Raw genomic sequence first — 15,658 nt, 5'->3', positions numbered from 1 at the left:
CCGGCATGGACCTTAAACTTCAATTTAGCACTTTACAGTAAAATGGGTTTCTCTGCTTCCCACAGAGAAACTTAACCCTTTCCTGAACATTCCACCTTAACTATCCCTCCAAATCCACTTTTTGGACCTGGCCCAATTTTATCCTTGGGAAGTCCGGTTGCAATTCATTGAAAAATTGTTCTGTGGGGGGTCCAGACATCCTGGGACCCGCTGCTGCCTCCTCCACTTCCTCTGTCTGCCACTCACCATTATGGTTCATATTAGAGAGCTTATGCAAGGCTCAGTGCTAATGCTGCTCCTCATGGACAGAGAGCAGGCAGAGGATGGCGGAGGGAGCGCAGGGCACAGTGGGGCTTTGTGGGAGTGGAGGGGGCCATGGAGACAGAGAGAATGTGTTATGAGGAGAAGAGGAGGAAGAGAGGTGAAGAGGAGAGGGGGATACCAAGTCAGTTGTACAACTGAATGCCTTCAACTGAAATCTGTCTTCCGCATTTAACCCAAGCCCTATGAATCAGAGAGATGCGGGGGGGGGGCAGCCATAATCGACATCCACGTCTCCCAGGGTACAGTGGGTTAACTGCCTTGCTCAGGGGCAGATCGACAGATTTTTACATTTTTACCTTGTCAGCTCAGGGATTCGATCGAGCAACCTTTCGGTTACTGGCCCAATGTTCAACCACTAGGTGGAGGGGGGAGGTGTGGAATGTTTTATTTTCAGTAGACAAAGTCTTTAAAACCATACCCAGTATTATACTCTTGACAAAATGGGCTTAGACCATGGAGGGAAGAAAGTCTGTAATGTTTGCACGCATATGTGACAAACAAAACCAAAAACCTCCCCGAAAATAATCCGCACATGGAGGCGATCTAAAACAATTACCGTTGGAGCACACAGCCATTTCTCACAAATACCTAGGAAGTGTATTCTACATCCCCAATCTCGTATTGCTGGCGAAAAGAAAACAGAAAACCTACAAGTCAAGCAGTCAGAGCTGAGAAAACAACAGAGTTCTCTGAGTAGAGGTGAAGAGGTTGTCTTCTCAGGGCTAGAGCAACAGTGGACTTGACAGGAGAGGAGCAGGGCCATGGGACCACAGGGGTAAGAGCATAGGAGAACATAGGGGATAAAAGTGTGAAGGAGAAGGCCAGAACGGGGGGGAGGGGTCCCAGTAAAAAGGGTAGCGTAGAGGGCAGCTGCCCTCTCCCTCCCGGGCTGGGGGGTCCCGTCACGTCAGAGCTGAATAGGTTTTGAGACCCTGACAGGCCATAGGACCCAGAGGACCCAGAGGACCCAGGTCAGGGAGAGGATTAGCCTATGGGCCAGGGGGTCTCAGAAGGCTAGGGTCCCCCCATCACACCCACTAACCCTCCTCTCAGCCCACCCCTAACCACTCCATGGTTTACCCCCAACCAGTCCAACATTCCAGCTCTCTCCCTCTCATCTCCATCCCACCCCCTGCTCACCCCTTCATAACTCATCCCCACTAGCCTGACCTCCCACCCCTCACCCTCTCATACATCCAACCTTGAATAGGGAGCCAGGGAGGCCTCTACTCCCCCTTCAGTGCCCCATTTCAGGGGAAGGGCAGTGGGCTGAGTGTGGGAGGTCAGCCCTCTGTCTATGGAAACAGGCCTGGGGAGCCAGTGAACCATGACGATCCAGCAAACTAACCATGGGTCAATCAAAACACTCCAGCAGAAAAACCATGGGTCAACCACAACACTTCCGCCGACTTCAAAACATGTCAAAAGATCTGGGTGACCCCCAAACTGTTCTCCAACCACCCCTATCTAATCTGTGTGTGTGTGTGTGTGTGTGCGTGCGTGCGTGCGTGCGTGCGTGCGTGCGTGCGTGCGTGCGTGCGTGCGTGCGTGCGTGCGTGTGTGCGTGTGTGCATGCATGCATGTGTGTTAGATTGACTCCTATGATGAGGAATCCTTTGCTGTGGGTTGACCTGGACCTTTCTCTCTGGGAATGACGTTAAACTCCTCTTACACAACAAAAGCGTAAGCCAACACTGACCATCGCCATGATGATCCACCCAAAGGCCATTGAAATCCACCAAAACCATTGAAATGCACCAAGACCATAGACCAAAATGCACCACCAATAGACACTCACAACTGACATTCTACCAGCTTCAGAGCTCCAAGAGCAATTGCTGTGGCCACAATACCACTAAGTACCCCCAGTGCATGCGGAAAAACATTCCAATAACATCTTGTCATGAAGCATTTATAGTGGATTTGTAAATTGTTTATTCATAATGTATTAATCATTAGTCCCTCATTTGTAAATGTTAATAAGCTAGTTATTCACACATTCATAACAACTTTAAAAGTATGTAATAATGATTAATGAGATCATTGATAAGATGTTTAATATAGGTCCTTATAAACCATTTACTAATCATTGGTAAAGTATTTTTGTGGGGTCTAATCTAAAGCGAGGGCCATTTATACTTTCTTTTGAATGGCCAGTGTTATTTCTCACAAAAATATCGATAGACATTCCAGCAGTACCTGACGCTCCTTAATCGACGTCCGCGTTAATCGATGTCCGACATCTAATTAACATAATCAAATCTGTCTGTTTAAGTTAGAAATGTCTGTTTTTTGCATGGGCTGCGTCTCATACCACCGCATACGCCAATGTTGGCCTTTTGCATCCGCGGTGGAAGGTGGCAGAGCCACAGCGCTGTTTGTCAGACCAGGAGACATCCCAAAACATCGGTCTTTTCACGAAAACGTAGCGTCCGATTGGTTCTGGTTACAAACTAATATGTGCACTCTATGGAAAGATGAGTGTTCTCTGTTTTGCTCTCCGTTTTGCTTTTCTTGACGTTTTGCTTTACGACCCCCACAAGTGTCACAGGACTCATCTGAAGGAAATCTGGTACCGGGATGAAAAAGGAATGGAAGGGAATGGGGTATTTACACGTCAACGGTATACAGATCATTCCACATGATTTTTTTTCTGACCTTTCTTACATCTCTCAGGTAAAGGACAGACACTTCTCAACATTCTCATTTTGATTTCTTGTTCCATGTATGAATCTGTTATTCAATGTGTTTCTAGGGGCTAATAGCACTAAGGCCAAATTCAATGTTTCATTAGTTGAATCTTTCTTTGATACCTACAGGGGTCCTAAAATTTAAAAAAATCTAATATCTAAATGGTCCTTGGTATGACCATCTTAAAACAATTCCATATGTTAGCTTAGTAGAAAGCCATCCCGCACCCTTAGATCATAAGGGGATTTATTAAGGTTTCAAAATAGCCTGGAGCATATCAATGGTAAAAGAATAAGCACCCAGTACAGGATGTTTAAGGAAACATATTTTCACAAAAACTGTTGTGAAACAACTGTTGCAAGGACGTGAGGAAGAGTTGTAAATGACAATTTTGCCAATTTTGTCAACCTCACAAACCAACAAATCATTAAACAGGGAGATGTAGCCTGCACCCAACAGCTGGCAGGACCAGACAGTTTTTCTCAAATGGATGTTTATCCCTTCATTACTACTGATATGTGATTGACATTTAGAGGTATTTGCAGATAGAAATGTTATATGTATTTAAATGCTTCCAGTGCTTCAGTATTTTAACCACATACAATTTTTTGGGGGCTGCACTTTTACTGGTCTTTTAATGGGAGTAACTCTTTAAATGTAATTAGGATAGTTCAGCTAAATCAGGTATTCAGATATTTGTTTTCTTACTTCATGAGCAGTCTATGAACTGCTCGAAGGAGTGACTGCAATCCACACTTTGGTTTTGGTAGAAAAGTTCAACAGCAATAAACAGTAATGTGAGCATTTTCGGAAAGAAAAACATGACTTTACTCAGCATAGAGTGTGTATGAAGTTACACACCACACTACTACAACAGTGTGACTGTTTTGGAATGAACTGTTGAATATATTTTCTTAAACATCCTCTGTATTGTGGGCTTGTTGTTTAACCATTGATATGTTCCAGGGGCCATTTTGAGACCTAGGATGGAGCAGGACATGATGATGGAGCATCAGGTACTGCTGGAATGTCTACCAATGACATGTCCATATTTTTGTGAGAAATGACACTGGGCATTCAAAACATTTATAAAAGTATTTATAAAGTATAAATAGCCCTCACTTTAGATACTGGGAAAATACTTGACTAATGATTAGTAAAGGGTTTATAAGGATCTATATTCAACATCTTATGAACGATCTTATGAAACATAATGACATACTTGAAAATGTGTTAATGAATGTGTGAATAACTAGCTTACTAATATTTACAAATGAGGGAGTAATGATTAAAACATAAATAAACTATTTACTAATCCATTATAAATGCTTCATTACCAGGTGTTATTCTGATGTGCTACGCGCAGGCATACCCTCTCTATCTTGCATAACAGGCATACTCACTCTATCGTGTCTTATCATCCACTTTCCTTCTTATGTGAACTATGCTGACAGCATGATAGTGAAATTGAACGACACATGGCAACACCGTGGAGAGTGCTACCTTTATCTACTCAGCACATTCCATGAAAGTAAAGCACAAAACTCTGCCACCGTGCACAGATAATGCCATCAACAAGACATTTGTTTTCCCCAGCAGGTCCCCCCAAAAATGTGGCTAGCAATGAATGACCTTTGATTCGAGAAGTGGGTGTTGGCCAGTGGATTTGAAACCATCAAACTGATGGTGGCTCACCGAACGAACACGCCTGAGGATGTTTGAAAAGAACACATTGAGACATCGTGACATTTATCTTTATAGAAAACATTTTCACAGAGGTTTCTAATTTGGGATTTTAAAAGATTTCTTCCGACCCCCAAAATACATAATATTTAACTGCGAAACATTTCTGAGATCGTCAAAATAGTCAAAAACACTTAATTCTACCGGTGCAAGTATCACTCCGCCCAGGACTGGACTGGCCAGAGAGCCAGAGAGAGGGGAGGTAGGCTGAGGCCCATCCCAGAGGGGAGATATACGGAGCCCACAGCCCAGATCTCTGGTGCCTGGCTGGGGTAGACAGAGTATGGGCCAAGAAGACCACACCAGCTGCTCCTCTGGACACAGGCAGGCAGGCAGGCAGGCAGGCAGGCAGGCAGGCAGGCAGGGGCCCAGCCTGCAGCTGCAGCGCTTGCCTCAGCATATTAACTTTGGCTCTGCTTCACCCCCTGACCAATAACAACTTGGTGAAAAATATGATTTTTTTCCCCGACCCAGGGTCAGTGAGGAGATTGGGTTCAAGATCAGATTAATTTGCAGTGTGAAGAGATAATGCTTACTCTGCAATTTCTCAGCCATTAAGCAGAGAACGCAGCAATCCTGGTGTATCATTAAGCTACTTTAGGCCAATACTGTACAACCCACACAGTCAAGACATTCAAAGCTGCGTGTAACTGACAGTAAACCGCTAACTACCCCGGTCTGGTCCCTCACCTGTCAGTGTATCGCCTGGTAGGTTCGTTCAACACCACACCGTGGGGGGCATGGGAGAATGGTGGCTGGCGCAGCAGTCGGTGGCGGAGCGGCTTGCAGTGGCGGCACAGCAGGCAGTTGGGCTTAGACGCCAGCAGGGTAGCATCAATCTCCAGGTGCTGCTCCATGGTGAAGAACTGCACACCGTACACCTCCTCCTCCACGTCCAGCTTCAGCGTCAGTGGCGTATCACAGAACACGTTACTAGGGCCCAACGAGAGGTTGTTTCCATTCACGGTCAGGAGCAGGATGTTGTGGATGGCGGGAAAGGCCGTCTCCTCAGGGCTGAAGAAGGTGACCCATACAGTGAGGGAGTCGGGCACCAGCGGGTGGGGGAATTCTAGCTGGAGCATGCAGCCCTGCAGTGGGCACTCGGACAGTCCCACGGCCCCCTGCTCGATGCCGGCGTTGGGGCTCCAGGTGCGCACGCTGGGCTCACACGCCTGCTCCACGTCTGGAGGTCCTGGGGGTCAAAAGGACAGAGGTACAGCAGATCAGACATAACATATAAACAACTATAAAGTAAATACACACTCAGACACAACCAACACAGAGAAAATGAAATACAATAGAAAACAAAGGTTAGGTTATTGCATTTGCGAACATGACCATGTGTGGTTGTTTGAATTCGTTTGTATGCAGGGAAGAGCTGCAGGTGCATGTCGAAAAAATAAATATATAATGTGTATATAGAACAGTGGTCTGACTGACTACAAATGGCTGTTGCAGGTGAAGTATCAGGGCTGAATAAGCTGTTGGCTTTTCTCAGCAATTGACTACATTGCGACAGACACGGGACTGAGTTCATTGTCAGTAAAGCAGGGGAGCTGCCTGTGTTCCTCTTGAGAGAGGCCCTGCACAGGGTTCTCACTTCAGTGGCAGTCATTACAACACCAAACAGCACTCCTCCAGCCATATTTGGAGTCCACAGCTACCTCGTATTATCCAGAGTGACGTATACCAACATTCATCAAGCGCTTTGAAAGGCCAGCGTTATGGAAGACAGTGTGTTCTCCCTGTTTTCCTTTTGTGCACTTCCAAACTGGCAACCGACAAACCCATTTGCTAACCTCAATTCTGGGCACCGCACAAAATTCCAGTGTTTAATCAAGTGAGCACTGAATTCGGTTTCCAGGCCACATTATCTCAACACATTTATTATTGTAAGTGTGTGTGTGGCCAGAGTAGAGGTAACTTTGAAAAAAAAAGGACAGAAAAGAAACTGAGGAACTGAGATACTCAGAGTTTTGCACCCAGCCTCTCTCTCTCTCTCTCTCTCTCTCTCATAATGTGCCCCTCACATTCTGTGTTTAGTTTTTCATTGACTTTTTGAGGAAAGGAGTTTTAGCCACTGAAAATATTTTGTAATGTCAGCTGTTATGATGGGCTGTCCTCCTGCTCTAGAACTCCTACTGCGGATACCAGAGGTTCCAGATTTACCATGAGACAGGATGGGGATGTCATCCATCATAAGATCATCTATAGAGTAAGTTTTTTTTTAAATGCATAAAGATTTTATGCAACCTTGGCAAGACCCATGTCTGTTTTTAAACACTGTAGAATTACCAATACAGTAATTTTGAGTATTACAGATTTTATCCTTAAAATCCAACCAAGACAGCACCTTTTCATTAGGGTTAAATCTACTCTCTGTTATAAAAACAGCTCTGAAGCATTTGACCTAGCCTTGCCTCCCAAGTTGCTGAAAGGCCCTCAAGGTGTTCAGACAATCCAAACCTGGCCTTTGAATAGGAGGCCTTGCTTTCTCACTTGATTTGCTAATCCCATGGGGGTATTAACCTGTCTAGGAGATCGCATGTTCTAGGAAAGGAGGAAAGAGACATTTGGAGGAATTCCAGCTTAATTGCAGTAGGGTTGAATGTGTCGTGTTTCGCCCTCCGGCATCATGTGGGAATCAGACGGTGTGGAATTGTGGAGTGCTGGAAACAGGGGACTGGAATGAACTGGGATACGGATAGATAAACATAGAGGGATATGTCCGGGCATGCACTCTGCTTTCTAAGAATGGGGCCTACCTCTCCATCATACGTCACACTCTCTATAACACACACAACAGACTGACTGACTTGCACTGAAGTAACCACTGTCCTCAGAGGAGGCTGGTGGGAGGAGCAATAGGAGGACAGACTCATTGTAATGGCTGGAATGGAATTAATGGAATGGAGTCAAACACACAACAGAATGACCGACTTGCACGGAAGTAACTTTCACTACTTGAATTCATGCCATGACCTCTAACTAGAGGGCATGAGAGGAACTACAATGGAAATATGTCTTGCTCACTTGTGTTTTGTCCCTTGAGAGCCTTACTGTGTCATCTGTGTGAACACATTCATAGCTGTATGACAGCATATATTTTCCAATTGTTACATTAAACCAATCAAGCGATTCCTCATAGTCTAGAAGGCCAATAAACGTCAGTCAGTATTCATTCCATCTCTCTGCATATGATATCTGCAGTCTAAACGGTTGGCGTGGGTGACAGGGGTGAGGGATGGAGAACGTGGTGGGAAGGGTGAGTGAAGGGGAAAGCAGAGGGCCTGAAGGAAGAGTGGTGACTGACAGTCCGGCTCCTCTCCTCCCCCTCGCCTGGGGAGTTTGCAGATATTTTCTTCAGCACACATCCACCACACCTCTCCTTCTTTTCCAGATAAACCTCACTGGCCTCCACTCAACATCCCAATGCTTTTATATAGTGCAACTCTTTTATAGGATATCGGAGGGAATTCCTGTGACATTATACAATGAAATGTACCGGAACGCTGAATTGGAACGTTCTGGGTTCAAGGTTCCACTGTGATTCATTATTGCTAAGAGTTTTGCCAAGAAGCCAAACAAGAGAAACAAGCAATGTCATTAAGACATTCTGAAATAGTGAGTAGCTTTTGGAACATTTGGAGCATTGCAGCAGTAAAACCATTGTTGGATTTGAAAAGATACTACTGAGGGATTGGACCGTTTTGGAGATGGAACAGGGCATCCGTCAATGCAATCGGGCATGCGGCAGGGGAGTCTTTTCCAATATTTTGCGTCATACACAATGCAACAAGGTCCTGGGCAAGTTTCTGGCTGATCTGTCATTTGTATTGTATTTCCTTAAGGGAGCCTCCCTTATGCTGAGGTAGCACACGTCAGGATTGATATTCTCCAGAATAAGTGTGTTTGTGAGTATGTGAGCGTACAGTACATGCATGACTGTGGATGTCTCTGTAAGTCTCTGTGTGCATCCATGTCTCTATCCAATCCTTCTCCATCACCAAATCATTATCTCATGACTATCATTGAAGTGCTAGTGGAGATAAAGCAGGGGAAGCTGTTCTTTCTCTTCAGGTACTTTGTGTCTGAACCCTGTCACCCTGAGTCCCTGCAGTGTGCAGCCCTGACAGCAATGGAGTAGAGCCCAGTGAGTGTTGTTCTCCCAGACAGACAGAGAGAGCACACACACACACACACACACAGCATCACATAATGCAGTGAGGCTTGACACTGCCCCGCCTACAAAGGAGACCGCTGTTAATGAAAGCATGGCCCGACATCTGGGCCAGTCAGACAGGAACACTTGGCGATGCACGGCTTGGTGTAGCGAGCACATATACACATAAATGTACACACAGAAAAATGCACATACTGTATGTGCACACACACAGACAATTTACAAGGCCCTCATTGAATAAACCCGCTCCACACACACACACACACACACACACACACACACACACACACACACACACACACACACGTGTGCACGCATGACTTTGCATACACACATCTCAGATCCTTCACGTCCATCCACACACACTCCTGGTTCCAATCAGCTGCAGGATCCTCCTCATGAATGTCACAAACCACATGTAATTCTCTTAACTATCTTGGGTGGTTTCCACATGGTTTCTTCCCTCTCTTTTTTCATCCTCTGGTTTCTCTTCCCCCAGCCATATTTCTCCTGGGTCTAGAGCAGTAAAGATTTACGAGGGGTGCTCCAACTCTCTCTCTGACCACGCCAGGGTTTCCTAGCTACAGAAGTGTTGGAACACGAGCCATGGGACTGACAGGTGTCAGGCGTTTTACAGACGCACAAACGCACACATATAAGCCTGTACACGCCTATTCACACACACAAACACATGCCTGAACATGCCCACTGTCCATACACACACACACACACACACACACACACACACACACACACACACACATACACACACACACACACACACACACACACACACACACACACACACACATACACATACACACACACACACACACACAAATACATATTTACCCTCTCAGCCACCCATTCAACTACACACATACACACTACGCTAACACATGCCCACATACACAGACTCATGGCATTGGCATTCTGCATGCTTGCATCGTCGGGATGTCTGTGGGTGGCGGTTACAAGACTGTCATAAGCTGCCATAGAGACAACACACACACACACAATAATGCAGCTGTTAGCAGCCTGTGATGGACTAGCATTGGTGTGTAAACAGGGGAGTGGGAATCTGCTGCTTGCTAACAGGGAGCACTTCCAAACAGTGAGGTTAACACACAGTGCCGCAGACAAGCCCAGACTTGCCTCTCACACACACACTGTAGCCTGTGTGGAGCAAGGACCATGCAAACAGACACACACATAGACATGTGCGCAAGTGTGAGCACGCACGCACATACACACACACACATGCACACAGACACAGCACTAATGGCAGTCTGATCCCTAGCCCAATGAGTCACTGGGTTCATTATTAGCCATGTGCTGTCGGACAGCTGCCAAATTGATCAGATCTCACTGGATTCTACAGACTCCAGCTCTGACCCTGAAAGACCACGGAATAACAATGGAATAACTTTGAAGCTTGGGAAACTGTACCATCTTGGCATCTCTATCAACATACCAACACAGTAGGGATAATCTATTCCTTTTCAATGTATTTCTTATCAGAATACCTTGGACAGAGTTGTAATACCTCTGCATCTCCATATATAGACTAGACTGAATAGACTGATGTACAGATATTATCAGCTGTGTATTTAGCCATCAAACTTCCTCTAGACGCAGAATGGCATAATAATGGCGGATACACTGACACACTGATACATACATTGAAACACACTCCAACACACTCTGAACAATGCTTAATACTGCAGATGCCAGAGCCAGCTAGCGGTCAGAGGTGCACAGCTGTGCAGACTATTTATAAATACCAAATTCCACCTCCTTAATGCTGGTCCCTCTACAGTTGTTCTAAAATCCTCTGCAAGAGCTGGAGGAGAGAGGGGAAGAAAAACGCATCCTATTTCGGGAATTCTGTTGATTTAAGCTTTCACTGTCCTCACTTTCCCTGATATCAAATGGGAGAAATGATGTCATGGACATGATCCATGGAGAGCTCTTCCCAGTTCCCACCATGCCTGTCGCTGTGAGCCCACGTTTGGTATTTCTGGGATACGGAATCTCCATTCCGTTGGGAACACTGGCTCAACTTTAACTCCCTCTGCATCCCTCAGCTCGTGTCAAGGGCCGTGACTCAGATGAATCATTTGCATGCTTGGGGCTTGACTCAGCAACCAAATTATTTGCATGTTTGAGAGTTGACCCAGAAGCCACATTGAGCCTCATACTGTCCTAGTGAGAGTGAGAGTTCCTGATGTGGTGAAGATGCTATCCGTAAGAGAAAGAGGAGGGAAGAAGTTCAGGTGTGTTATTGACAGGGTGGGGATACATTGAGAATGCGTGTGTCCTGCCTTGCAAGGCAGGGTGGGTGGTTTACAGTAGCTACCGTGTGTACTGCATGTTCTGGGGTAGGGTGGTTAGAATCCAACAGAGTAAAAGTAAATGAATGGGTAAAGTGAGTAGGAGAAGTGCACTGAGCTTTGAAGGGTACAGATGTATCAGCGGTGAGACAGAGAGGTGATGAGTCAGTTTGTCAGTCAGTCAGTCAGTCAGTCAGTCAGTCAGTCAGTCAGTCAGTCAGTCAGTCAGTCAGTCAGTCAGTCAGTCAGTCAGTCGTGTGGTAATAAATAAGCCAGGAGAGAGCTGTCTTACCTTCGGCCTCGCGGGGGCTCCAGTGTCCAGAGGGGGCGCAGGGTCGGGGGGACGAGGAGTTGGATGCGTACTGCAGCAGGACCCGACCCTCTGTGCATTTATCACACACTGATCCCACTTCTCTAGGAAACCAACAGACAGGCACAGAAACCAACTTAGATACAGTTTATAAAACACACTCACTAAGACACAGTTTAATTGGACTGGTACTCATTTGTATACAGGCCAATAGACAGGTGCTAATTTTGATGCAATCAAAACAGACAGTCAACCCATTTGTCCAAAATATCTCCAGTACTCTGCAGAGTGGAAGTAAATACTAAAGACCCTGACTGTGCTGCATGCCCCATTCGTCCAGCTCATTTCACCTGTCGTAGAAGTGGCCGGAGATAGGCGGGAACCACTCCAGGGTAATGGCGTCATGCTCCTGCCCCACCACTTGGGGCGCCATGGGCACAGGGGGTGGTTTGGACGCGGACTGCCACGTCTGGTAGATCAGGTCCAGGTAGCAGTGCATCCGGGCCACTTGGTTGGGGGTGAACGAGTCTGTACAGTCGTCATCTATGTGGAAGAGATGATCAGAAACGGTTCAATATGATGTAGATTATGTATTCATGGGATTTAAGTAGGATTTAAAATTCATTATATTTTATAGCAGAATACAGGTTAATAGGTTGAATTAGCCAATAGTGAATGGTTAGGGAATGCCTGAGAAGTAATGTACATATACTGTATACGTACAGAAGGAAGAAAAACAGGGCCCGGATGTACAGTCTGTAGCAATGTTATTAAGGGAAGCAATATTCATACAGTCTCCACAGGTCAGTTACCTGAATTTAGCCAGGGTGTTTTTCCAATGCAATGTCTACATTCCACACCTGCTAAGGCACACACACAGATGTAGGATCTTAATTTGATCACCCTGTTGCAGGATAACTTTCCTGCATTGCAGGGCATTTAAAACGTGCAGTGTATTTGAGGTTTAGAAAGGCTTCTCAAGTTTGTAATTTACACTTAGAAATTTCACACTTTGTTTTCCCTCATGAAAAATGCATCAACCACTTCAAAAATATCCATTCATTATTTTCTGTTGCTGCAGGATTATTTTCCTGGTGTAGGAGACTGGCTCAAATTAAGATCCTACATCTTTATGTGACACTCGGGGTCAGCATACTGTATGGTAGGACATTCCTATGTTATGTGTGTTTATTTCTAAAGTGATGGGACCATCGGCACAAGTTTGCATGACATATCTGAGTGTGTATGCATGTGTCTGTGCCTGTTTATGTGTGTCAGAAAGTGTGCACGTGTTCGTATGTCGATTAATATTTTTTTATTTGTCTGTGCGTGCATGCGTGTGTGTATGCGCGTGTGTGTGTGTCTGTATGTTAGCAATCTCACCTGCATAGCTCATGTAGTTGTTGTACGGTGTGTGTGTGAAGTGGCGACGCTCACAGGTGTCATTGCCAGGCTCAGGGTCTCTGCAGTACTTGTACTTGGGTGTGGGGTTAGTGTCTTCACACAGATCTCCTGTCTCCAACGAGGGCTCAGTCTCCAGACACGCATCGTTACACGACTCAATCTCAGAGATCCCCCGGAAAACGTGGTACAGCCCGAGACTGTGGCCGACCTCATGGATCATGGTGTGGGTGTGACCAAATGTGCCGTAGAAGGAGGGGTTCAAAACAATACCACCTATGAATGGGGAGCAGACACAGACAAACACCTATTCACACTAGAAAGTACTGGAAGCTGGAGTAGGATTGAGATAATGCATTATTCATCGACCCACACGGCTTCATTATCACCTTCCTCACTGTCAGTGCGGAGGTAGAGATGGCGAGACTGCTCGGGGCTCACACTGTAATTACTCTTAATCAACAACGGGGGCTGTTGAGAAGGGGGAGTGTGTGTGTGTGTGTGTCTGTCTTTACCCAAATGTGTTAGGGCTTCTTTGTCCCACGGCCAAGTGGCGACACCGGCCAGATCTTCATCAGACGAGTTGGCAAAGAAGACGTTCAGGTGAGTGGAGCCATCCAAATTCAGGATCTCTTTCAGCTCCTTTACATCCAAATAGGCTCTGGAGACCAGAGAGAGAGAGAGACAGCGAGAGAGAGGGGGAGAGAGAGCACGAGAGGGGGAGAGATAGAGGGAGGGGGAGATTTAAACAAATGTAGGAACAAGAGCCAGTTCATTTCACATCACAATAGTTAGCAGAGCAAATATATTTCCCCAAAAAGTTGATCATTTCAGACAAAAGACTGTTAAGAAGAGAGGTAGCGAAATAATTTCAGAATAGAAAAGTCCTGGAGCTTAGACAGGCAGATTGAGACAGAATGTAGGCTGGTTGTCAAGAGACCAGTGGAGCAGGACTGAATGAGATGTGTTTACTGTGCTTGGCTAATACTATGCTAGAAGTGGATGGGGAATAAATGAGAACACATAGTCCAACACCATGAAACTGTCAGTCCCCTTCCTTCTGCCCATGTCAGAAGCCCTTATCCAATAGCCAAACTGGTGGTCTTGGCAAATCCTATTGACAAGATCAGTGAATTCTTGGATGAGAGAGATATATGTTACAAATTTGAGTTTCTTCAGTTGATATTTGTCAGCTGTCTTGCGGAGAGAGACTGTTGTGTTATACACACAGGGCAACTGGAGGTGAACTGAAAGGCCCCAGAAAACTGAAGGGGGAGACGACGGCAGAAAACTGACCTGTAATATTTTATGTAATTACATCAATGATTAATTAAAGAGAGCCCTGGCTGTTTCAAATGACTAGTAAAGCAAAGTGAAGGAGAGATCTCAGACTCCGTTTGGAAGAGAATCAGTAAGTGGGGAAGGAGGACAACAGAGCACAAGGGTGAAGTGGGCAGCCATAAACATGCTGACAAATGACGACATCGGAAAAGGAAGAAGAAGAAATACAAGTTGCCGTAAAAACCTCCTTCGGGGATAAAATATAGACTAAGCTACCACCCTCTGCTCTGCAGAAGTAGACGACAGTGGGGTGCCATGCAGCATAATTGGAGTGAATGGTCGTGGCAGGTAACATGTCAGGACATGGTTGGTTAAGTGTTGGGACAGAAGAATGAAGAGGGTGAGCCAAGTGGTGCAGACAGGGGACATGTCAGGACATGGTTGGTTAAGTGTTGGGACAGAAGAATGAAGAGGGTGAGCCAAGTGGTGCAGACAGGGGACATGTCAGGACATGGTTGGTTAAGTGTTGGGACAGAAAAATGAAGAGGGTGAGCCAAGTGGTGCAGACAGGGGACATGTCAGGACATGGTTGGTTAAGTGTTGGGACAGAAGAATGAAGAGGGTGAGCCAAGTGGTGCAGACAGGGAACATGACAGGACATGGTTGGTTAAGTGTTGGGACAGAAAAATGAAGAGGGTGAGCCAAGTGGTGCAGACAGGGGACATGTCAGGACATGGTTGGTTAAGTGTTGGGACAGAAAAATGAAGAGGGTGAGCCAAGTGGTGCAGACAGAAGACATGTCAGGACATGGTTGGTTAAGTGTTGGGACAGAAGAATGAAGAGGGTGAGCCAAGTGGTGCAGACAGGGGACATGTCAGGACATGGTTGGTTAAGTGTTGGGACAGAAAAATGAAGAGGGTGAGCCAAGTGGTGCAGACAGGGGACATATCAGGACATGGTTGGTTAAGTGTTGGGACAGAAGAATGAAGAGGGTGAGCCAAGTGGTGCAGACAGGGGACATGTCAGGACATGGTTGGTTAAGTGTTGGGACAGAAAAATGAAGAGGGTGAGCCAAGTGGTGCAGACAGGGGACATGTCAGGACATGGTTGGTTAAGTGTTGGGACAGAAGAATGAAGAGGGTGAGCCAAGTGGTGCAGACAGGGGACATGACAGGACATGGTTGGTTAAGTGTTGGGACAGAAGAATGAAGAGGGTGAGCCAAGTGGTGCAGACAGGGGACATGTCAGGACATGGTTGGTTAAGTGTTGGGACAGAAGAATGAAGAGGGTGAGCCAAGTGGTGCAGACAGGGGACATGTCAGGACATGGTTGGTTAAGTGTTGGGACAGGAACATGAAGAGGGTGAGCCAAGTGGTGCAGACAGGGGACATG

At 46.0% G+C, this 15,658-nt stretch overlaps 1 protein-coding gene across 1 annotated transcript in view; it reads right to left on the bottom strand.

The window, feature by feature from the left end:
* Window positions 1–15,658, bottom strand: part of LOC115117542 (pappalysin-1-like) — a 141,048-nt gene that overhangs the window by 101,316 nt on the left and 24,074 nt on the right. Inside the window, exons 3-7 of the mRNA XM_065017483.1 lie at window positions 13,501–13,646; window positions 12,968–13,261; window positions 11,935–12,127; window positions 11,567–11,688; window positions 5,449–5,950 (exon numbers count right to left, since the gene is read on the bottom strand). Coding sequence (XP_064873555.1) covers window positions 5,449–5,950; window positions 11,567–11,688; window positions 11,935–12,127; window positions 12,968–13,261; window positions 13,501–13,646 — 1,257 coding nt within the window. The remainder of the gene's footprint in view (window positions 1–5,448; window positions 5,951–11,566; window positions 11,689–11,934; window positions 12,128–12,967; window positions 13,262–13,500; window positions 13,647–15,658) is intronic.

The sequence above is a fragment of the Oncorhynchus nerka genome, linkage group LG4 (genome assembly GCF_034236695.1).
Source record: "Oncorhynchus nerka isolate Pitt River linkage group LG4, Oner_Uvic_2.0, whole genome shotgun sequence".
NCBI classification, from domain to species: domain Eukaryota; kingdom Metazoa; phylum Chordata; class Actinopteri; order Salmoniformes; family Salmonidae; genus Oncorhynchus; species Oncorhynchus nerka.
The sequence above is the reverse complement of the archived record's forward strand: the minus strand, read 5'-3'. Positions and strand labels throughout refer to the sequence as shown.